Genomic DNA, 25,576 nt, shown 5'->3' on the forward strand with positions numbered 1-25,576 from the left:
GCACGCATTAGAGAGACTGTACCCATCAGGAACATGCAGGTGCAGAATACTTCCAACATTCATGTTTATCTCCAAATGCTTTGGTATTTTGGTAACTTGCTTCCCCCTTCTCCTATCTTCAGTAGGACCATACATTCTGCTATTCATACATTCTTATCTTAAATCCACAAAGTGCTCCCATTATTACTTTTTCCTTGTTCTTCCTTTGTGCCTCTGCACCCAAACAGTAAATCACCCTAAACCTTTTGAAATGTGCAGCGATATTTAACAAGGTCAGTCGGAAGGTTTCTTCATAAAGTTAGCAATACCATTTTAATTCACCCATTTAACAGTGAAAACCATTGAGGCTTTGAAATGTGATTTTCTTTCCTGGATTGTTATTTTAGCCAGGCAGGTTAGTTGGTTTTGTGAGTTGACACCACTAATATTTCCTTTTCCATTTTTTATCTTCTTTGGGTCTTTGTTTTTGCCAAGATTTTCTGAGGTGCTTGGTGAGTCTGCAAGGAATTTTATGGCTGCCTCTTTTCACATGCCATGGTAGACTATGGTTTATGACATACTGGCAATGAACAGATCACTCCTACTTTGTTCCTCATCTTGTGAACGCAGGAGTTGCAAGCCAAGTAACTTGGCGTGTCAAGAGGTGTGAGTACAGAATCATGCTTTGTTCTGGAGTCATGCTTTGATCTGGAGTAAAGGTTTGTTGTTGGCTTCCTAGGCTGGGGCTGCATGGGTGTGCCAGGGGAACAAATCCTGTGCTCCTCCTGGTGTATGTTAACGGAGAAATCTGAGGGCTCCCTTGGACAAAAAAAACAAGGACACCAGCCAGGAATACTAGAGCAAAACAGCAGCCAGTAGGCTTGGTCTTTATTGAAGACTGTCGCAACAGGACTCCCACCTGCCACAAGGTGGAACAAGATGGAAGCCCCAAACAAAACAGAACCCAAACTTTTATTAGCTGCTAATCCCCATGTTACACCCCCCCAAACTACATCACTAATACACCATGGTTACATCATGAAAGGGGAGGTCTGGTGGCAGTAATCTGAGCATTCTGGTTGCTGCCCTATGGTTCTCCTTGCCCTCCACCAAACACCCATCAAGTGTAACAAAAGAGATCTTTACATTTCCCTGTTTCCCAGCCACGTTAATCACACCCTTTTGTCTTCATCTGGGTTTGTTATTTCTGGAATGGCTACCTGGCTGGCACTCAGGTATCAGGAGGCCAGGAATTATCACTCAGGCAGAGGGGCTGCTGAGTAGCTGAGCTCACATGTCTATATGAATTTCTGAAGTTTTCCCAGTGAGCCAGTACATAGATACATTTATCAGTGAATTGTTACATTTGGTATCGTGCAGCAAAGGCCCTTTGAATAGATAGAAAGAAACTGTGATGAAGTGTTTGTAGGGACAAATCGCAAAAGTCACAAAAGTGATTGTGCTGATTTTGGTAGTGGGCTGCATGTGCATGATATCGGCTGGAGGGGCAACCCCCCCCCCATACATAAATTCCTGCAACATGTACAAAGCCCCAACCTCTCTTGGTGCCCTGCCCATTCAGGTAAGCAGCAGCTGTCATAGGTAGGTAGTGGCACTGTGGTTTTCTTCCAGCCTTCTAACGTCAAGCTACTGTTTTTTGAAAAGACTGGGGAGGGCATGATCACAGCCAGCCCTACCATTAGGTAAAGTTGAAGCCATCGCCCCAGGTAGCAGATGCTGGAGGTTGTGCTGTCAGCCCCATGGCTGCTGCTCCTGAGCCCTCCAACCATTCCCCTCTTTTTGAGGAGAGAGCTGTGCATGCCACATGAGCTGGCCTGGCTCTGGTGAAGAATACTCTCCCATCACCAGTGTTCAAGTAAGATGGAGCTGCCCATTGGGTTAGCTTTTGTGCTGAAATGAGAGAGGCCCCATCTTGTCCTTTGCTTCAGGCGGCAAAAAGTCTTCAACCGGCCCTGAGCATTATTTGATCAAAATGGGGGACAGGGTAGGAGTCAGGCGGTGGGGTTCATTTTATTAAGCCTTTCCGACTATCTGATAATGCGCATATTAACACACATGCATTTCTGAGCGAGACATGTTTGGGGCTGCTTTGTGTCTGTGATTGAATCAAAGTGACACAGTAACTAGGTGATAAAGAGCATGGGGTGATTTTTAAATTTCCCATTTTTTCACACTACAGCACCCTGTCTTCTGCATCATGATGTGCAAACTCAAGTGATGGTGACAGAAACAAAGGCTGTTTGAGTTCTTACTCATCTGTGGTATTTTTCAGCTTTAGATATTTGATGAACAAGAGCAGAGCAAATCTTCTGAATGAAGATCTTTATCTCAATTGGCATCTGTATTGGATTTGAATTGATTTTATACATGAGCTGTTTAAACTGTATATGAATCTTTTAAATTTTTTTATATATCTGCTATTGTTTTAACTGGTTTTTATATATGTTAACTGTTGTGTGGATGGATAGATGATAGATAGATAGATAGATAGATAGATAGATAGATAGATAGATGATAGATAGATAGATGATAGATAGATAGATAGATAGATAGATAGATAGATAGATGATAGATAGATGATAGATGATAGATGATAGATGATAGATGATAGATAGATAGATAGATAGATAGATAGATAGATATGATAGATGATAGATGATAGATAGATAGATAGATAGATAGATAGATATAGATAGATAGATATAGATAGATGATAGATAGATAGATAGATAGATAGATAGATAGATAGATAGATATAGAAAGAAAGATAGATAGATGATAGATAGATAGATAGATAGATAGATAGATAGATAGATAGATAGATAGATAGATAGACAGATAGATGATAGATACCGTATTTTTCGCTCCATAAGACGCACCTGACCATAAGACGCACCTAGTTTTTAGAGGGGGAAAGCAAGAAAAAAAATATTCTGCGCAGAGCATGCAAATGGCTCTTGCTTTTCTTGCTTTAAACCCTTCTGTCCCTTCTCCCGCTTTGCTTCCCAGCAAAGCGGGATGAGGGACGAAAGGGAGCCCTTACAAGGGAGCGTTGAGCAGAGCCTGGCAGCGACTCTTGCTGGCTTTTCCGGGAGGTGTGGGAAGGGACAGAGGGCAGCCCGTCAGTCCCTTCTCCCTCCTCGGGGGAAAGCCCCCCAAAGCCGCACACACGCTCTGCGCAACTCTTTAAAGGGAGTGCTGAGCAGAGCCTCCTGCCTGCATTCGCTCCATAAGATGCACACACATTTCCCCTTACTTTTTAGGAGGGAAAGAGTGCATCTTATGGAACGAAAAATACGGTAGATAGATAGATAGATCACACAGTGAGAGAATTACTAGCATATTGCATACCTGTAAAGGATACCCCTTAACAAATGACTAGGGCACTGGTTGGCAAACTTGAACAACAGAACGCACAACTTTGTCCCAACTGTCAAAATCCCCCCCAAAATGCTTGCTCCAGGTGAGAGATTTTTGTGTGTGATAGGACTTTTTAAAGAGCAAAAACAGATTTAAAATAATAAAGAGAAGTTAGAAAAATACTACAGAGAAAAATAATATTTCTTCTACATTGCACACATGTTCATTTTAAAAATCATTCTCACACTCACTTTTCACTACCAGGGAGGTTGCTGAGTTAATCCATTACTGGAAAACAAACACAGAACCTTTAAAGATTAACAGAATGATTGTGCCATTAGCTGTTGCGAACTTTGCGTGATCTTGCACAGCTCTCAATCATTCTCATGGGGCCTAGACAACAGAACTTCTCAGTGGATGATGACCTTAATGTTTGATGAGAGGTTTCAGAAATCTCAAAACTCATCTTGACACCATGAAGCAAGAGTTACATCTAGTATTAAGGTTAACTATGTATTCCCCTTCACACATGATTGCAATATTGCGGACGAGAGAAGAGGGCTGTGTCTGCTGATCCTGCCCCTGCTGCCCCATCTATGCTGACCTTCCCTCACCCCATTTACTATTTGGGGGACACAAGGGAACCCTGCTCTGTGCATGTAGGCTTCCCCCCCCAAATGTAGATCCCTGATTGCACACGGCTGCTCATCACATATGTCAATTTCAGTTTTTCTCCGTTTCTCATTTTTCCCAATCATAAGTTCAGTTTGCCACCTTTCCACATCTGTTTGCAAACTTTTGTGGGGAGGACATCCTCATTAACATTAATCTACATTCCAGAACGCATTTTTCTTAAGACACAGTATTTTTGTATACAATTTTGCCCAAAATATCCCCCCCCCCACAGCATTTCTCCCTATTACAATGCATTGCTGTTATTTTCACCAATTCTTAGGCACACTTTATTCTAACATATACACTTTTGTATGTTGGGGGGTTTTATGGGTTGGAGAATTGCATCACAAAATTCAGAGAAATGTGAATTTCTGAAAATAGCTGTCTTTCAAAGAATTCTAGAGTTGGAAGGGACCCTGAGGATTATCTTGTCTAAACCCTTGCAATGCAGGAAAGTGCAGCTGTCCCACGAGGCAGTGGTTTTGAACCAGTGTGCCGTGAGACCCTGGGGTGCCTTGAATGATATTCAGGGGTGCCGCAGGCAACCCTGGCCTCTGTCCCTCTTTCCTTCCCTCCCTCCCTCTGATGCCCTCTCACATCTCTGCCTCCCAAAGGCTTGCACAGCTGTTTATTGCACCAGCCATGGCTATAAGCTCCACAGTGACCTCTCTTTGTGATGGGGAGGGGAGGAAAGCCAGTGTGGTGTAGTGGTTAAGAGCAATAGACTCATAACCTGGTGAACCGGGTTCGTGTCTCCGCTCCTCCACATGCAGCTGCTGGGTGACCTTGGGCTAGTCACACTTCTCTGAAGTCTCTCAGCCCCACTCACCTCACAGAGTGTTTGTTGTGAGGGAGGAAGGGAAAGGAGAATCTTAGCCGCTTTGAGACTCCTTCGGGTAGTGATAAAGCGGGATATCAAATCCAAACTCTTCTTCTTCTCCTTCTTCAGAGACCAGGGATGGCAGCAGCAGCTGCCCAGAGGACTCCCAAGGAGAGGGGAAAGGAGAAGCAGCTGAGGGAACACTCCACAAGGGTTTGAAAAGGGTGCGAGGTTGCCAGCTCTGCAGGCAAGGGGTGGCATAACTGGGCTCCTGAGCCCCACAGGGGTGCCACAGTAAGAATGCAGTTGGTCAAAGGAGCCGTGGACTCAAAAAAGGGTGAAAACCTCTGCCATAAGGGGATCGAACCTGCAACCTTCATGTTACCAATGCCATGCTCTAACCAACTGAGTTTCAATTCACATAATGGTTTAGGAAGTGCACATTGTGTAGGTTCTCACTGAAAGGCAAGCCGCACCAAGTTTATCCACCATTGCTGTACTCCCCACCATAGACTTCACCACAGTACAGTATGTGGCTGGCGGGGGGGGGGGGCATAGCTGTCAACCTTTCCTTTTTTGCAGGAAATTCCCTTATTTCAGCGCCGTTTCCTGCTGCTTCCCGCTGCTACCCCGGAGTGTTAGATATCCCGTAGACCAGCGGTTCTCAACCTGTGGGTCCCCAGATGTCGTTGGACTACAACTCCCATCATTCCTGAGCTCTGGCCTTGCTAGCTAGCGGTGATGGGAGTTGTAGTTCAACAACATCTGGGGACCCACAGGTTGAGAAAGACTGCCGTAGACTGTCTCTGGGACAGGTGAGGCTGCTGATCCCTTATTTTCAAATCCAAAAGTTGACAGCTATGGGGGGGGGGCAGGAAAGACACAACAGGCAGCAATTGGCTTCCTGCTGCCCCTGCCAGAGAATGAGGCTCTCATGAAGAACTTCAATCTTTCTCTATTGCTTAAGCCTGAGCGTGGGGCTTTGTCGGGTTTATCTCCCTTGCCTGTTTATCAACGTATATATTTTTTCTCCACAGTGCCTGAATAGGTTTAATGTTGCCTACAATGCAATGATATGCATAATCCAAGCTCTAGTTGGGTTTTTCAAATCCCAGGGTATTATCTCTCTACAGCTGGTGGCAATGAGCGCTGGCAGGAACTATGCATCGTCACGACATCCTGCTCTCTCTACTAGCTGAGTTATCGGATACAAGATCATACTCTTCCCCCCCCCCAACCTACCAGAGTAAAATTAATCTGTAATGGCTGATTGCAGATCTAGCGGCACATACAGAAGCCAGCTGTGTAACGGCTGCAAGTATGTTCTTGAAGTTTTCACTCGCATAAACTGACCGATAGGGCTCCGTGACTCAATCCTTAAAAGGTAAAGGGACCCCTGACCATTAGGTCCAGTCGTGACCGACTCCGGAGTTGCGACGCTCATCTCACTTTATTGGCCAAGGGAGCCGGCGTACAGCTTCCAGGTAATGTGGCCAGCATGACTAAGCTGCTTCTGGCAAACCAGACCAGCGCATGGAAATGCCATTTACCTTCCTGCCAGAGCGGTACCTATTTATCTATTTGCACTTTGACATGCTTTCGAACTGCTGGGTGGGCAGGAGCTGGGACTGAGCAACGGGAGCTCACCCCGTCGCGGGGATTCGAACCGCCGACCTTCTGATCGGCAAGTCCTAGGCTCTGTGGTTTAACCTTCTTCTGACCTTTTAGACTACAACATCCATGACCTCAATGTGCTTTTGGGAGCTGACTGGGTGCTGGCTGGGACTGAAGGATGTTGTACTCCAAAACATTCAGAGGTTGCTATGAAGGGGAAGGCTTGCTTCTGCACTCTCTCACCTGTGAGTAAACCCCATTGAACTCAATGGGGTTTGCTCCTAACAAGGTATGTAGAGGACTGCGCTGCAAACTGAATTAAGTGAGCTTGACTTGCGCCTATTCAGAAATTCTGCGCAGAGCAGTTAATGTGGGAACTGCCATGTGGAGCGGATGTCTGATCAAATCTAGCTTCTAGCTGCACCATGGGCTCTTTTTCATACTGACTTACCCATAATTGCTAACAGGAGCGGTGCATTCACTGACTGACTGTAATCTCTTCCTATCGAAACATTTCATCCATGTCCTATTCGGAAAGGAGAAATCCCTACCTAGCTATGACAAGGCTGTTTAAGTAACGGAAACCCGGCCACTGTCGCTTGTCAGGCAATTAAATTGAAAGCATTCAACATCCTTGGAGTACGTTCTCATTAGGAAAGAGCTCGTCGAACAAATCAGCTTGGGGAGATTCTCTGAGGGAAAGTTTCCTAATTATTATGTGTTTCATATATTAAAGGAAAGCCCTAAAGAGTAACAAATCACTGTGTTTCTTCCTAGGGACGTGGGTCACGTTTGGAGGTCAAATTTCAGATGAGGTAAGCAAAGTTTCATTTAACTACAACTTGGGGGGGGAGAGATTTGGCTGCGTCTTATTTCTTATATGTCTTTTTAATTAAAAGGCAAACCACAGATGACAGAATGTACAGAGTCCATTCCGGCAAAGGAATGATCATACATAAAAGAAAAGGGATTTGTGCTTTTCATGCACTTCAGAACATCTTTCAGAACCTGGAATTTAATGGACAGCACCTCTGGCATTAAATGGCTCTGCGATCCAATTAAAATACCTTTTTAAACATGTTCCTGAAAAGAAAAGACACCTGTGGACCACTGACAGGGATATGAAGAATACATTTTGAGGTCAGGGCAGTGAGGAGTGTGAGTTGTGAGCTTAGCAGACCTGATTCACAATTCAGCTCCAACATGGGCTCAGTTGATAACCTCAGGCACCAGCTACAAATTACTATGAACACAAGACCTCTCCTACTGGCAACATATCACCAGTAGTGTTTGTTTACACAGATAACATGGTATTATCTTCGTTGTTTCGTTGCACTCCTCTCCACACCTTTCTATGTTCTCTATGTTATGCTAAAACAGTGGTTAAGAGGCTACAATCCTAGATTATTATTTTTCCTGGGAGTGAGTCCCATTGAATTCAGTGGGACATCTCTCAGCAGGATTGCGCTGCCCATTTCTTACATTCGCGTTGTAAGGTTGGCTTGCCAAAACTGGCCTCTTTCTCTCCATGACATCGGCCCTTGATGGTGGGCAACAGGGTCCAAGTTGTTGACATTTGATAGCTACTCCAAGCTAGTAAATACATGGGTTTCAGGCTTCAGGTTTTAAGACTTGTCCTTCTTGCTTGAACATGAGCTGAAGGGAGGTTATAAGGGAGAAGACCTATGAGGGGACTTTTCTGGGCTCGGGGTGGGAGAGGTTGCTAAGCAGATCTTTCGGCCGGTGGCAACGTGCTAGAGGACAGAGCTGAGTGTGCTGCACAGCTTATCCTGCCCCTCCTAACCTGGCTTGCTGCTTCAGATGTGTGACAAGTGAGAGTAACTGCCAATCTAGTTGGCTGCTGTCCACCAAGAAAGGGGACCATCTGTCCTTCACATAATCCCTTACGCTGGCCCTGCTTCTGCAGTACTTCAAAATGGTGTGCTGGACACATGAAAGGCGCTTGCCCCATCAGTATTCCAGCTGTGTATCACTAAAGCAAGCATAGGGGATATACAGGCTTCCAGATGTTTCTCCCATCTTTCCTGACCGCTGGCCTTGCTGGCAGTGGTGGCGGACATCAGGCAGGGTACAGAAAGAGCAAAGTACAGTGGTACCTCGGGTTAAGAACTTAATTCGTTCCGGAGGTCCATTCTTAACCTGAAACTGTTCTTAACCTGAGGTACCACTTTAGCTAATGGAGCCTCCCGCTGCCACTGCACGATTTCTATTCTCATCCCGAGGTAAAGTTCTTAACCCAAGGTACTACTTCTGGGTTAGCGGAGTCTGTAACCTGAAGCGTCTGTAACCCGAGGTACCACTGTATATTTCTAGTTGGGTGACTTCTTAAATCTCTGAAAGAAAAATAGCAGTGTGTATTAATGAGTCCAACAATTGGGGGCTAGTAGGGGTAAGTTCCTTCTTTGAGGAGCACTCCCCCCAAAAAGAAGGCTGGGTGGGTTTTCATGTGTATTTCATTGTAACATGGCAAATATTAAGGAAGAAGAAGAAGAAGAAGAAGAAGAAGAAGAAGAAGAAGAAGAAGAGGAGGAGGAGGAGGAGTTTGGATTTGATATCCCGCCTTTCACTCCCCTTCAGGAGTCTCAAAGCGGCTAACATTCTCCTTTCCCTTCCTCCCCCACAACAAACACTCTGTGAGGTGAGTGAGGCTGAGAGACTTCATAGAAGTGTGACTGGCCCAAGGTCACCCAGCAGCTGCATGTGGAGGAGTGGAGACGCGAACCCGGTTACCCAGATTACATGACTACCGCTCTTAACCACTACACCACACTGTAAATTCTGGACTTTACTCCCTGGTGCAACTCCTGTTGAGAGACACAGTGCTTCCCAAAGACTTTAAAGTGCCTTGGAGATTTGGGTGGTGGGTTCTGTGTTTTGAGGGTCACTTAGATGAGTGATTGAAATAAAGCAATACACAGCTGCCTCTCCTGACTGCTCTACTCAGTAATCAGCGCAGCTTCAGAACTCACCTGTATTGGACTGAAAAGCAACCACAACAAAGAATTTAGAATAGGGGAATTTGTCATTTATTTTTTGCTCTAAGCACAATTCCTGCCATTGTTGTTGCAATCTTAACAGTGGGAACTAGGCCCCACTGAACATACTAGGACCTCTGAGTACACATGTATAGAATGTATAGGCTCTATTTCTTTTTAAATCAGAGCATTGGCACTTCAACACTGTGCAACTTACAAGAGCACTTTGAAGACCCCTGCAAAATTCTGGCAGATGTTCCCCATAGTGGGAATATTCCAGTCCATTGGAGCGTTCACTCCACTATTCAGTGTCTCCTTTGGGACACATGTAGATTAGAGCCCTATGTTGTTTTCCAAAATAAGCCTGCTCAGCTGCAAAAATGAAGAGTGGCAGAGCACTGCATAGCAATGGAGAAAAGAAACTGTGCCTGCAAGTGTTGGTGAAATAAATTGTGCCGCTGAGAAGCCCTCGCAATGATTTCTAATAATGGTGACAAGAAGTGGGGAATGTGTAGTTAATAGGCTCTGTAGCAGCAGCATTGGAGATATATAGCTGCCATTATTATTATTATTATTATTATTATTATTATTATTATTATTGCCAAATTTAAATTTACACCTTTACAAAAATTATTGAATGGATTCCATCCTATGAGCTAATTTACTGAACTAAGTCCATGCTATTTTATAAACTGTTTCCTGGTTTTACAGGACACTTGGGATGAGCTTCCATTGTTCTGCTTATCCTTTTAATTTATACCTGTTATGAATTGCCTCAGTCTCAGCTGAGCGGTATGTGAGACTTCAGGCGCTCATGCAGGGTTTGTGTTTCTTTTGGTACAATTGAGGCTATAGTGTCTTTATGACATATGGTTTATTTACATATACATGCAACCTAGAACCTTCAACAGAGGGGCTAGCAGCAGCAACAGCACCCCAAAACACGCCAGCTTATTCCATAGTAGGAGCATCAGCATCCCTTCTTTGCAACCTCTCTTGCTCTGCGGGGAACATCCCAGCTTAACCTCTCTGCTTCCTGGTTCCATCATTCCTAGCTCACACTCCATAGCTTCTAGGGCTAGGCTTTCCTTTTCTAACACAGGGAGATGCCTCACATTTGCATTCTCACATCCTTTGATCCTATGTTGTGTGAACACCTAATCTTTTGATGCTCTGAACCCCCTAATTGTTTCTCCCCACCCCAGGAGGTCACCTCACAAAGAAGTCTTTCTGACTTCATTGACACTTGCTGATTTGGCTTGGATTACAATGTCCAACACACAACCCGGGAAGTGTGCCTACTTAACCAGCATTTTTACAGAGGCTTATCAGTGAGTCCATCACATCTCTGACTACCCCTAGCATACACTTGGGTCTGGCTATTCCTGGTGCCAACATGCAATTTCTAATTAAACCATAACATTTGTCAAACTCAAGCTTTCGGCACCCACTCTAAAGAGAACTTGCCTCTGTAGTTCAAAGACACAATCTTTCGCAGCCGGATAGTTTTATTCTTATCATTATTACAATGCAGTCTTCCTGGTGATTCCACCCCAGCAGATAAGGTAAAAGGCCAGAAACACAAAAGGTGACTGAGAGGCTTTTCCCCTGATGCAGTTCTTTGGTTATGCCAACATAGTAATGGACTAAAATGAAGGCTTCAACAAGGGCATTATGGTAGCACATTCCCTTAAGAGGAGATTACTTTGAGTCCTTAAACAAGGCACCTGTATTGACATTTGGCAACATGGCAATTTTATTTAATGTGATCAATCAATGCACTAAAGGCCTGACAACCCAATTTTAAGCCTTAACTAAAGGTATAAAAAAAAAGACATTTAAGAATGAGTTTTCCCTGTCATCTCCTATACTTATGCTATCTCCTTCTGATCAATATTTTAAATTATTTCAAAGAAGCAATAGTGACACGGAAGTGCCATTTGAAGAACATTTAAATTCAGGAGAATGGCAAGGGGGGGGGAAACCCTGCTACATGGAGATATTTCTTTTCCTTCCACAAATTGTCTAAGGCTTATTTTATTTGCTGCATATAAGAGAGGTTATATGCAGTGGGGAAAGACAATGACTGATTACGGGACTAATCCAGTAAGTGGAACACTGTGACAGGAGGAAATGCTGCAGGGAGTGAAATAAAGTGCCAAAATCTTAGGCAGCCACAAATGACTTTTACAAGCACTTTGTCACCTGCTGGCTGTTATGTCTAAGTTTTAAGAGTGAAGCCAGCCTTCATCAACCTGATAGACTTCAAACATTTTGAACTACAACTCCCATCAGCCCCAGCCAGCTGGCTGAGGCTGATGGGAATTGTAGTTCAAGACACTTAGAAGCCACCAAGATAATGAAGGCTGTGTTTGGCAACAGAAATAAGGAGCACTTTCTCTGTAACTTTGCCTTCTGGGAGATCAGCTGCAGACCTAACTGAAGCGATTGTGATTCAGCTGAAAAGATCCCTAAGAGACACTTAGCCCAAGAATAGTCTTGGCACCTGAGGCAGAAAATCAACATGCTGTTATCATGATGATAAAGAAAGAATAATAAATACAAAACAGACTGTTTTCTGCTCCGATTTGGGGGTGCAAATATCCAGAGTGTGGGGGTCAGGTGGGATTTCTATGAGGAATTATGAAATATGGAGCAAGCCATTGTGTCCACAATGAAAGCATTGGGTTGACTGGGTTTGATTCGTTGACAATAATTTCTGATCAAATCCCACAACTCTCTGCACCTCTGCCATTTTCTTTCTCTACGCCTGACAGGCACGTATAAGCATTCGAAACACAGGCCAGTTGCTTCACCAGGCATCCTGGGTCATAAAGATATAAGGTAGCTTTGATGTAGTTTGTTAATCTTTAGGTAGATCTTAAGGGCCAGGAAAAGAGTTCACAAGGAGATGGTAAATACTCTTCCCTTGCCATCCTTCCTTCCTTTTCTGCCGGTTTATGACCTCCAGGATTTTGCTGAATGCATTCCTCCTTTAGTCCTGTTTTATTTACTCTCAGATATGTATGCATGCTCAAAGTCGTCTTTTGTAGTTAAAAGGATTTCTTCTGATCTGACTTTGTCCCACATGGTTGTTTTTTTTTTTAATGCTCAGAGGAAATCTGATTGGTTCTTACGAACACTGTGTAAAAAGTTCTTTTGTGAATAAAACGACCTGGGCCAAGGTGTGGACGGATTATTATTGGCACTTCCTCCCAGAGTCTTGCTGGTCAAGCCTCGTGTATATTTTATTAATCAGAGTCCAATCCTTCCTTGCTTTTGGAACACAACACTCCTCTGGTGATATCTCTAAGGTGGACTAACTCACCCTGCTTACTGGTACAGCCAGCTCTGCAAATGTACCTGGGACTCCTCATTCCAGTTGCAGCCCAGTTAGCCAGACGTTGTGAAATAAAGGAATGAATTGACAGCCCTTGAGGAGCCCTGCATTACTTTCCTTGAAATGAACCGCGATTTCCCCCACCCTGGATTTTCTGGGTCATGGTGACATCAGGCATTGCATGGGGGTTGGACTAAAAGACCCATCCAACTCTACAATGCTATGGCTCTATGATAACTGACAGGTGTTTGGTCCCAACCAGCCATCAAGGGAGGAAATAAGAATCAGTCCTGCTGGCTGGATCCAGTCCCCAAACCCTGATCACAACATCACTCAGTCTGAGCAACAGCGAGTAGGGTGGGAGAAAGTTTCCATTTTGCCTCTTCAGTTACCATTGTCACCATACCTGTGGAACTGCCAACAAAGAGGCGAGGGGCCAGAGAATGTGTTTGGGACCTGTGGGTGCTGGGTATGGGGGGATTGGAAGATGTTGGAGACAGGTGAGGAGCCAGGACTTCTTTTTTGATCCAAGCGAGCAAGAAAGTTTGGAGCTTTGAAAAGGCACATTTCATTTTGCATCTGGCTTTCCAGTATTCCTAAGTTTGATTCTGAGCCCAGCTTGGGAGAGCTTTGCTGCCATGCCTTCGGGCAAAAACCACATGGGTTTATCTTGCTTACGGTGAGCAAGAGAGAGGCTGATTTTGGCTTGGTAGGTCAGGCTAGTTTTAGGCTCCTATCTGCACTTTACATTTAAAGCAGTATCATTCTCCTTTAAACTGTCATGGCTTCCCCCAAAGAATCCTGGGAGCTGTAGTTTGTTATGAGTGTTAAGAGTGGTTTGGACACCCCTATTCCCCTCAATGACAAACCTAGACAGCATCTTAAAAAGCAGAGACATCACCCTGCCAACAAAGGTCCGTATAGTTAAAGCTATGGTTTTCCCAGTAGTGATGTATGGAAGTGAGAGCTGGACCATCAAGAAGGCTGATCGCTGAAGAATTGATGCTTTTGAATTATGGTGCTGGAGGAGACTCTGGAGAGTCCCATGGACTGCAAGAAGATCAAAACTCTCCATTCTGAAGGAAATCAGCCCTGAGTGCTCACTGGAAGGACAGATCCTGAAGCTGAGGCTCCAATACTTTGGCCACCTCATGAGAAGAGAAGACTCCCTGGAAAAGACCCTGATGTTGGGAAAGATGGAGGGCACAAGGAGAAGGGGACGACAGAGGGCAAGATGGCTGGACAGTGTTCTTGAAGCTACCAGCATGAGTTTGACCAAACTGCGGGAGGCAGTGGAAGACAGGAGTGCCTGGCGTACTCTGGTCCATGGGGTCACGAAGAGTCGGACACGACTAAACGACTAAACAACAACATTCCCCTCACAGAGCTTCAGTTATCTGAGTAACAACCACTCCATTTTCCCAGGGAATTTTGAGTATTGTAGCTCTGCTACAACTTCCCAGATTTCTTTGGGGGAAGCTATAACTGTCGGATACAACACTGCAGATGGGGCCTGATTGTAACAATGGGAAGAGATGGCACCAGTCCCAGAATAAAACTCTTATAAGGGAAGCACTTCAAAAATGCTGGATGTACTATGCACATTCCTTATAACTGCCTTTCACCTGCAATGGAGAGATTTGTAATTGTTTTAAATGGTCCTTTAAGTTTGCCTTTCCTGCCGCTAAAACAGGATGCCGTTTTGATGCAACTATAAAACAAGCAGCCTGGTTTTCATAATTTCCTTCTGACCAACTATTTCATCATCGTTATTGCAATGGTCAAGTTTCTTCAATCCCCTGAGCATTGTACTTCATATAATGGCAACGCTGATTCAGCTATGCTAGCTGGCATCATCATAGCCGGTCCTAAATAGGCTTGCAAAATAAATCATAACCATTTGTGACATCTGTAATTACTGCTGTGGCTGTTAATGCTTGGTTTTTCAAATGTGTACTTGACTGCGCAACATGAAACTGTGGAAATAAATATGGATATATACTATTTTTGCTTTGCTGCAGAGGCCAGATTTACTTTGTGTCTTCAAAACACAAAGGAGAGCATGAGACTTTTAATCTCAGGATCGTGTGTCTGAGCCTCACATTGTGTGAAAGATTCCTGAATTCTGTAATCAGCACTGATGCTTCTTACTTTTTTGGGGGGTGACAATTGCAGCGGAGGCTGGTTCCTTAGGGTGAATGGGGTGCTGCCCCACCCACTTCAGTCTGCTCTCGCCAGCCCCCACTTCCCACCTTCTTACTGGGAACCAGTTCAGGGGGTGCCGTAGTTCTACCTGTCAGCTTCCTGCTCCTTAGTCTCAGTGTGGCCCATGTAGACTTCAGCAGCGAGGAAGATGGGACGAACCATAGCTAGTTGGCTCTGTCTGTCCAAATAAACACCAGCCACTACTGAGTGAATGGGAAGTGGCAGTAGAAGCAGCAGCAGTCCTCTTTCCTGCGCTGCAAAACCCCTGGTCCATTCTCTATGGTTTAAAAATTGGGGTTTCCTTTGGGTGAAGTTCCTTGGTCCTTCTCTATGCAAACCCGCGCTCTATTATGGGTAGTTTCTGCAGCACAGCGCAGTAGATGGTGGTGCTACCTTTCGTGTTCTCTAGGACTAATGTCATGTCTCCCTATCCCAAAGATTGCGGAACAGCTCATGACTATCGCATACGAGAGTGGAGTAAACCTGTTTGACACAGCAGAGGTGTACGCAGCTGGAAAGTAAGTATCTGTGCTGACTTTGTTGCTTCCAGTTAAAGAAACTAACTTGCAGCTCTGCAGAACAGAAGACTTTAGCAAACATGCATGAGTAACAAGGGGCATTAGGATAAAATGGCCCTATGGCCGTCTAATTTCTACCATGTGTTGATGTGCTAATTTCTCAGCTGAATATTTCAATTGTGTTCTGGGGGTTTTTTAAATAAATAAATTATTCCATCATGCATAAAATATTGTTATGAGTTGCAGGTGCTAGACACCCTTAAATACCTGTATCCAGTGGGTACTAGAATTTAATTAAGTCCAGGAGTGCTAAAACATAGCTAGACCCTGTGTATTAGACTCATGTGTATTAGGCCAGACCCATGTGTATTGAAGCTGTGTAGTAGACACTTCTAAATCATGTGATCAACATGTGTCAAGCGCTAATTAAGCCAAGCTGGTTCCTCCTGTGATGTGTCGAAAACTCCCATCATCCCTGATCACTGGCTATGCTAGCTGAGGCTGATGGGAGTTGAAGTCCAACAATATCCCTGATTTAGAAGTCAACTACCAAGTAGCATCAAGACTAGCTATTGTTGGTGATCCTTCAAGCTCAGAAGTGCCTATACACACAGTGGGGAGCAGATGGATTCTTTCAAAGCAGCATCAATGCTGACTTGCAATGAAATTGTGCAAATAACTCAAGCACTGATATTGTGAATGAATGAACAACTGAATGCAATAAATAGACCTGTAACAGTTAGCATAAAACGATAAACGATTGTGGTACCATACTGTTATGTCCAAAAACATTTCTTCCGAATGGTGCATCTGGGTTTTTTTATTCCTCCCACAGGGCCGAGGTGATTTTGGGAAGCATAATAAAAAAGAAAGGCTGGAGGTAATGTAAAGATTTAAGCATTCAATTTTTTGGTATGCAATGGTGGAATTGGGACTACTAAATCAGGACTTACAGAGCTACTCTGAATCTTGGGCCTTTGCTTTACAAAGGCTTAGCAAACCTGCCCACAAAACAAGCCAACACTAGGCTAGTATTGAGATTCTTCTACTTTTCAGGCTGCTTAACCTCCTCCAAGTTGCTCTTTGATGGTGTTATGTGGAAGAAGCGGCCGGCCTGGGACATAGCTGTCAACCGTCCCTTATTTGGTGGGAAACTCCCTTATCCCAGTGCCGTGTCCCGTTGCTGTCCCTTATTGATGATGTCCCTTAAATTTCCCGGGTTTCAAAGGAAGCAGCTCCTCTCCCTCCCTCCCTCCCTGCCAGCCAGGGAGGAGGGAAGCTCCAACTGTGTTGCATGGCTGCCCGGCCTGCCCCCCTCCGGCCTCCTCTCACCAGCCTCGGCCCCCGGGAGCCCCTCCCCACTGGGACTGAGGAGCCTTGAGAGGAGAGCGCGGGCAACCATAGAGAAAGCAGTTCAGAGAGAGGAGGAGGAGGAGGCAGAGGTGCGGGCAGGTGTTCCAAGGGCTAATCATAGAGGGGGAAAGCGGAGGAAGGACCGCAAGTGCTTCTCCCATAGATTTGTAGTGGTAGACGAGCATAGATGGTCTGATCTGCGGGTTTACTTCGGGCACTATTTTCCCCCCTCTCTTCCTCCTGCCCCGCCTGATGGAACTATGAGCTGCAGATGGAGCACGAGAGAAAAGATACAGAACTGCAGCAGCATCTTCGTAGCTTGGACTTCGTTTTGCGCGAAAAGTGGTGGCTGCTTGTAGTTATTTAATTGCAGTTTTTCATCAGCTAGTGTCTTGAGCAGCAACCTCTGGAAACGAAGGGCTAAAACCCGGCGCTGCTCTCCCAAATTATCTGGTCCCTTTTAACTTCGTATTTCAGGTGGTTGACTAAAATCCCTTATTTTGGCTGCTGATCCCTTATTTTCGAGGCTGCTGGTCCCTTATTTTCAAATCTGTAAGTTGACAGCTATGGCCTGGGAATGACTAGGGCAAAGGCAATTCAAGGGTCCCGGACATTTCCTGCAATGCCTGGTCCAAAACCGAATTAAGAAAAATAAGGACCTAGCTGCATTGTAAACCAGTAATGTGTACACACCCTTTGTGTGTGTGGGTCACAGTGCCAACATTCTGTCAGTTTCCGTATAGAGCTTGTTCTGTAGCTGCACAGTTTTGATGGAAGAGTTTTTATGATGTAAGAGCTATTGCTGTTTCCCTTTCTTCTTTATGGATGAATTTCAGGCATGGCTGTATTAGGAAGGATGCAGTTGCAAAAGAAATAATGGCCTGTTTTTCAATTTTTATGTGTTCTATTTGTTTAGGAGGTCGAGTCTGGTCATTACAACAAAACTCTACTGGGGAGGAAAGTAAGTTTTCTTTTAATCATTGTGTTGTAGGAAACATTTGTTATTAAAAGGAAAAAATGTACCACGTGGCTTTGTACCATCAAAACGCATTTAGGTTGGTGAAACCAAGAAGATAATTTGCTTTCTTTGAAGAACCGTCGATTTTTAAACCTGAGAGTGGAGTTGGGAGTTATCCTAGGTAGCTTTCAGACTAACCGTTTCTTGAGCGTTCATCCTAATTAGAAACCACTGGCTATTTAATGAGCATCCATTCTAATTCACAAGTGTGCTAGCTCACACTTGTAACTGCATTTTCCCATCACTTTCTTAGCTTCTTCGTACCACTTGCTATATCAGAGTTGGGCAGTACTATTTTTCTAGAAAAAGAGGGGCCATAACTCATGATGAAGACCTCCCTCGTTCTCTTAGAATGGTAATGGCGCCCACCTGAGAGGTGCCGGAACTGAGTTCTGGAGAGTTCCAGCTGGAAAAAAATCCCTGGAGAGGGAAACCTGTGACTCTGCAGATGTGGTTGGGCTTGGGCTACAGCTCCCAACATCCCTGGCCATGTTTGCCCAACAACATCTTAGGTTGCCCACCCTTGCACTAAGTAATGTCTAGCACAGGGGTCGGCAACCTCCAGCCCATGGGCCACAAGCAGCCCATGGGGGTTGTTTAAACAGCCCATGAGTCCCCAAACCAAGCCACCCGCTAGGTGAGTCCTCACATGCTGCGCTAAACCGGCACAGCGCGGAGTGGGGACTCACTTCCTCAGTTCCAGAAATTGTGTCTGCGCAGACGCGATCTGGCCCACAAAGCGATCTCTGTGGGAGTGAACCAGCCCAGGTGAGGTAAACATTGCGGACCCGTGGCCTAGCATTTGCCAAGTTAATTAGCACATTTATGAGGGAAGGTCAGCAGGCAAAAGGGAGGGGTACTAAACTTTTCTTATCACCACCCAATTCTCTCCTTCAAATGACCCCCTTTAGGGAGCAGTGGGAGCAACTGACCCCAGGCCTTGCTGTGTGCCTCAAATCAATATTGGCATAGGTGCCAACTCCCTGGGCCCCTGAGCACCCACAAAATTCCCCATGAAAGGGCCGTGCACCCACAAATTTAGGTGCATGGCACCCATAGCCACAGGCACCCACAGTCATGGGGCCAAGCTGACATTCCTGAATATTGGCAAATAGTATAGTGAAACTGAAGAGAAGGAAGTGGGCTTCTGGGCCTCTCAGAGTATTCGAAGGGCCCTTTCCCCTCATAATATTTCCCCATCAGCCTTAAGGGGTGGCTGGTGCCCATTGAGGCTTGTGGGGCAGGAATCTGGGAGGGGGAGCCAGAGCCAATGACAAGCAGAGCCAACTAATTCTAGTTTTATCCTCATCCTCTTCCTTTATGAATTCTAAATGGGTTTCATTCTTGAAGCACAGCATGGATCCATATGAACCTGCCCAGGCATTAAGGTCAGCTTCAGAGGCCTTGCTTGCAGAGCCCTATAAGATCTGCTAGATTGGCAGACCCCAAAGACAGGGCCTTTTCAGTGGTTGCATCTGTGGGACTCCCAAAATACATATGTTTGGCTCCATCACTGTTGGATTTCAATGCACCCTGAAAACCTGTTTATTTTGTTTGTTTGTTTGCTTGCTTGCTTTTAATTTGTATGCCAGGTGGGACTTTTTCATGGCCTATATTGCTGCTGGTTTTTAAGCTGGTGGTTCTAAATTGTTCTTTTTAGCTGTTTGAATTAATTTTATATTGAGTGTGGCACGCTTTTAATAGAATCTGAGAGTTGGAAGGGACCTGTCAGCTAGCCAGCTGCATGCGTTGCTGCACTTAGCAGAAAAACACTCCCGGCAGCCAGCCATAAATTCCATTCTTTATTTTCTTCTGACAAGATTACATGCAGAATAAACAAAGCGACCCGTCTCTCATGACGCGTTGCTCTAACTACTTTCTCTTTTCCCTCTCCCTCAAGACCAACAGAGCCAACGGCTCAGCCCCTTCCGTTTCCCCCTGTGACGTGGATCCCCCTCTCTCTGAAGCACCCCTTCCTCCCCAGACTCACTATCCTCTTCTCTGTCTTCTGAGGAGGACTCAGTACTGAGCAGTGGAGATCGTTCCCTGTATCCTCTAATTCTTTCCTCCCTCGCTGCCTGCAGTTCCCTGACAGGACCCCAAGGGTCATCTAGTCCAACCCCCTGCAATGCAGGAATCTCAGCTAAAGCATCCATGACAGATGGCCACCCAACCTCTGTTTAAAAACCTCCAAGGAAGGAAAGTCCACCACCTCTCGTGGGAGTTTGTTCCACTGCTGAACGGCTCCTACTGTCAGAAAGTTCTTCCTGATGTTTAGTTGAAATCTCCTTTCTTGCAACTTGAAGCCATTGGTTTGAGTGCTACCCTCCAGAGCAGGAGAAAACAAGCATGCTCCCTCTTCCATGTGACAGCCCTTAAGATATCTGAAGATGGCAATCATATCTCCTCTCAGTCTCCTCTTTTCCAGACTAAACATACCCAGTGCCTTCAAGTGCCCCTCATAAGGCTTAGTTTCCAGACCCTTGATCATCTTGGCTGCCCTCCTCTGCACACGTTCCAGCTTGTCAACATCCTTCTTAAATTGTGGTGCCCAGAATTGGACACAGTATTCCAGGTGTGGTCTGACTAAGGCAGAATAGAGTGGTACTATTACTTCCCTTGATCTGGACACTATACTTCCGTTGATGCGGCCTAGAATAGCACTAGCTCTTTTTGTTGCTGCATCACACTGTTGACTCATGTTAAATTTGTGGTCCACCAAGACCCCTAGATCCTTTTCACATGTACTGCTAGTAAGCCAGGTGTCCCACATCCTATATTTGTGCATCTGGTTCCTCCTGCCTAAGTGCAGAACCTTACATTTGTCCCTATTGAAATTCATTTTGTTAGCTTGCACCCAGTTCTCCAATCTGTTATGGTCATTTTGAATCCTGATTTTGCCTTCTGCAGCATTAGCTACCCCTCCCAGTTTGGTGTCATCTGCAAATTTGATGATCATTCCCTCAATTCCTTCATCCAAGCCATTTATAAAATGTTTTGACTGCTGTTTTAACACGACGGTGTTTTATTGCAATTGTGTTATTTCTCCCTTTTCTTTTTTTTCATGTAAGCCAACTTGAGAGGGCTTTCCCCTATGAGGTAGCCTAGAAAGATTTAAATTGCATGCATGCATGCATACATACATACATACATACATACATACATGAAATTGCAATTCTTTGCACAGTTAGGCTGCTTAACAGACCACTTGAATCAATTTCAGCAATCTAAATGGGTGCAGGATTGCAGGCATAATAAAGATATATATAAATAGCCTCCCATTCGTTCCTCCAAACTCAGCTAAAAAAGTGTGCATACTGCGTAATGTTCAGCAGTAAGGAGGAAATAATGTTCAGCCTTTGCCAAAAATGGCAGCATTTTATTTAATGTCAGAAAGTTAAAAATATCTTCCTGTGACCCCCTGGGGCATAAGCTCAGATCACTCCCTGGTAGTAAGACCAGGTCAAAAAGACCATCTTGTTTAAAATAAAATGTGACCGCCTCTCTCTCTCTCCCCATGTTGGCCTAAATGGAAGAGAAAAAATTATTTCCCTCTGTTCACAGGAACTCTGTACAAATTTTGCTGGCTAAAATTACTTGGAACGCCCTCCAATCAGCTGTCAAAAAAAATAAACAACTATATGACATTTAGAAGACATCTGAAAGCAGCCCCATTTAGGGAAGTTTTTAATGACTGATGTTTTAATGTATTTTTAATCTTTTGTTGGAAGCTGCCCAGAGTGGCTGGGGAAATCCAGCCAGATGGGTAGGGTAGAAATAATTTATTATAATTATTATTACTACTACTACTACTGCTACTACTACTACTACTACTACTATTACTGCTGTGCCCAACCCACCCTTTGAACTGTAGGCAAAATTATTCAGAGTTGAATAGGCTTTAACTATTATTGTTTAAAAGTCATTTAAAATAAAAACACTTCACCTGACAGACAGAGTGAGGCAACTGATTTTAGGTGTCATCAAATGGAAGGAAACAGTTAGTTGCTGTATTTATTGTTTTGTTGTTGCATTTTTTTTTACTGCCAGAGAGGGGTGCAGTGCTTGTGGGATTTTGCTGTCTTCAATGAGAAAATAATTTAAGAACATAAGAACAGGCCAACGGACCACCCCTCCCTCTAGTGCTTGAAGTCTGTAGGTGTCTGGTGAAGCGGCAACTAAAAATTCAAATCATACTTCTCAGATTGCAGACCACAAACGAGGTTGTTCCTGTCTAACGTCCAGCTGCTGCAGCATGCAGGCTGGGGAAGAAATTGAACACAACACACACACACACACACACACAAAATCAAAAGCATGCTGATGAAGCCAAAAAAATATTTTTGCACTTTTAAAATGGCCATTTCAGGAACTGGGAGCAGGTAGCCATTGCCTTCTTTCCTGCCGCTCAGATGAGAGTTTAATCAGAATCCAGCTCCTTTCATAGCACGTCCTGGTTATGTAGGGGAAGAAATGGTCTCTTTGATACATAGGAATCTGATCCTGGATAATTAGCAGGAAGATTTCCTTCTGGTGAATTAAGCTAAAATGCAGGCTTTGAATGTAGCCTACATGCCAAACATCTTTGAACTCCTTCCTATTAAGTAAGGATGTCTGGCTGCTTGCCAGTTGGCAATTTTAGCTGCAATATAACTTTCCACGGACTTCCGAAACTGCGGGTGCGTGTGTTCAGAAACCCCTGTGTGTCTGACTGCCAACACTCAGGCTCTTGTTACAGACAGTAGAGTTGAAGGAGAAGGAAAGCAACACTGAAACTTCTTGTTCTTTTTTAAAAAAAATAAAGAAAGAATAAACACAGAAAGAGAAATTTTGGTATTGCAGGGAGCTGCGTCACAAATCGGAGTTATGGGCACCACAGTTCAAGAAGGACACTGACAAACTGGAACATGTCCAGAGGAGGGCAACCAAAATGGTCAAAGGCCTGGAAACGATGCCTTATGAGGAACGGCTAAGGGAGCTGGGCATGTTTAGCCTGGAGAAGAGGAGGTTAAGGGGTGATATGATAGCCATGTTCAAATATATAAAAGGATGTCACATAGAGGAGGGAGAAAGGTTGTTTTCTGCTGCTCCAGAGAAGCGGACACGGAGCAATGGATTCAAACTACAAGAAAGAAGATTCCACCTAAACATTAGGAAGAACTTCCTGACAGTAAGAGGTGTTCGACAGTGCAATTTGCTGCCAAGGAGTGTGGTGGAGTCTCCTACTTTGGAGGTCTTTAAGCAGAGGCTTGACAACCATATGTCAGGAGTGCTCTGATGGTGTTTCCTGCTTGGCAGGGGGTTGGACTCGATGGCCCTTGTGGTCTCTTCCAACTCTATGATTCTATGATTCTATGACTTGGTTCAGATTTCTGTTTTGTTAACGGAGAAATCTGAGGGCTCCCTTGGACAAAAAACAAGGACACCAGCCAGGAATACTAGAGCAAAACAGCAACCAGTAGGCTTGGTCTGTATTGAAGACTGTCGCGACAGGACTCCCACCTGCCACAAGGTGGAACAAGATGGAAGCCCCGAACAAAAGAGAACCCAAACTTTTATTAGCTGCTAATCCCCATGTTACACCCCGCCCCAACTACATCACTAATACATCATGATTACATCATGAAAGGGGAGGTCTGGTGGCAGTAATCTGAGCATCCTGGATCCTGCCCCATGGTTCTCCTTGCCCTCCACCAAACACCCATCAAGTGTAACAAAAGAGATCTTTACATTTCCCTGTTTCCCAGCCAAGTTAATCACACCCTTTTGCCTTCATCTGGGTTTGTTATTTCTGGAATGGCTACCTGGCTGGCACTCAGGTATCAGGAGGCCAGGGATTATCACTCAGGCAGAGGGGCTGCTGAGTAGCTGAGCTCACATGTCAATATGAATTTCTGAAGTTTTCCCAGTGAGCCAGTATCAGTGAATTGTTACATTTGGTATCATGCAGCAAAGGCCCTTTGAATAGATAGGAAGAAACTGTGATAAACGGTTCTGTGGGGACAAATCACAAAAGTCACAAAAGTGATTGCGCTGATTTTGGTAGTGGGCTGCATGTGCATGATATCTGCTGGAGGGGCAACCCCCCCTACCAACCTGTACATAAATTCCTGCAACAGTTTGAAAAGGCTTTTTTTAAAAAGGAAGTTGAAAATGGGCTTTCTAATTGAACCAATAGGTTTTTGGTTGGTTTTATGTGCGCGAGAAAACACACACACACGCAAACAAACACACACACTCAGAGAGACTAAACTGGTGTCCGGCTCTATCTTGGTATAAATGTTTTGTTATTGGATTACTACTGCTTGGGCATTATTTCTTGTATATGCTCTGTACAAATAGGGAGTGTTGCTGTTTGAGCTTTCAAAACACCCAGACCGTTTAGGTAGGGTTGCCATATTTTGAAGAGCAAAACAAGAGAATGCTATGATGGTCATTCAAAGCAAATTATAAATGGAATTTGTACCAAATTTTACACCTGAAAAAGAGGACATGTCCGGGGAAAGGAGGACACATGGCCAGCGGCGGAGTGTATGCCCGCACTGCCCAGGGTGGGCACGCTCCCAAGGGGGTTGGGGTGCAGAGGGTGCCCTCCCAGGCGCAGGATAGCCGCTCAGGTGCACAGAGCGGTGTGTGCACCCTGCAGCCGGGGGCAGAGTGAGCTGCCGATGGTGGACATTCGGCATGCCGCCCACCCACGAATGCCAAATGTCACCCCTCCCCCTCAACAAAGACACCTGGGACGGTCCGCCCCCACCACACACCCCTCCCACCCCTGCACACAGCAACCCTAATTTAGGGAGCCTGCTCTGCTTAAGAATTTTAACCTATCAGCCCTGAGAGAATCCGCATTGCAACTGGGCTGGTCTATTCAAATTCTCTGCCCTGGCAAACTATGCAGCGATACAGATAGGTAACTATGAAAGACCGGATCCAGACTGTGAATTGTAAAAGCGTTCATGTAGAATTATTCATCTATTGCTGAAGCCAAGGTTAACATTATATATATATATATATATATATGGCAAGTGGATATAGCAATGTGTGATAATTGTTTTGGGATACCTGTTCAATATGGCCAGTTGTTTGCTTTAACCAGTAAGGTATTAGCTATTAGTCAAAGGTCCTATGAGACTATTCTTGACGCAGCAGAATCCCATTTGTAAGTCAAAGGGTATGGAACAACAATGCTCACATGAAAATGTATGCCTTTTCTCCTTGCAGAGCTGAAACAGAAAGAGGACTCTCAAGAAAACACATTATTGAAGGTATATCGTATGAATAAAAAATACTTGGTGTGCATGTGATAATGTGTTACTATGGTAAAGTGCTTCCAATACATTTGGCCAGTGCTTTTTTTGGGGGGGGGGGAAGCAGGGGTACGCATACCCCTAAACATTTTGTGAATCTAAGTTTGGCCTCATTGAGGAGCAGTATTTGAATATGAGTAGGAAAATGAGAGTACCCCTAAACATTTATTTAGAAAAAAAGCACTGCACTTGGCATAATATTGCAATAGCCTTGGGCTCTACCCAGCTCAGGTATACTCAGAGTAGACCTACTGAAAGGAGTGGACTTAACATACCCTCCAACATTTCTCCGATGAAAATAGGGACATCCTAAGGAAAAGCAGAACATTCTGGGATCAAATCAGAAACCGGGATGGTTTCTGTAAAT

At 44.7% G+C, this 25,576-nt stretch overlaps 1 protein-coding gene across 2 annotated transcripts in view; it reads left to right on the forward strand.

Moving 5' to 3' along the window:
* Positions 1–25,576, forward strand: part of KCNAB1 (potassium voltage-gated channel subfamily A regulatory beta subunit 1) — a 193,516-nt gene that overhangs the window by 136,545 nt on the left and 31,395 nt on the right. For both annotated transcript variants that reach the window (XM_083504447.1, XM_083504448.1), the window contains exons 3-7: positions 7,247–7,284; positions 15,449–15,528; positions 16,364–16,408; positions 17,798–17,842; positions 25,124–25,167. In XM_083504447.1, coding sequence (XP_083360573.1) covers positions 7,247–7,284; positions 15,449–15,528; positions 16,364–16,408; positions 17,798–17,842; positions 25,124–25,167 — 252 coding nt within the window. The remainder of the gene's footprint in view (positions 1–7,246; positions 7,285–15,448; positions 15,529–16,363; positions 16,409–17,797; positions 17,843–25,123; positions 25,168–25,576) is intronic.

The sequence above is a fragment of the Podarcis liolepis genome (assembly GCF_965112155.1).
Source record: "Podarcis liolepis genome assembly, chromosome: 5".
In the NCBI taxonomy this organism is placed as follows: Eukaryota; Metazoa; Chordata; class Lepidosauria; order Squamata; family Lacertidae; genus Podarcis; species Podarcis liolepis.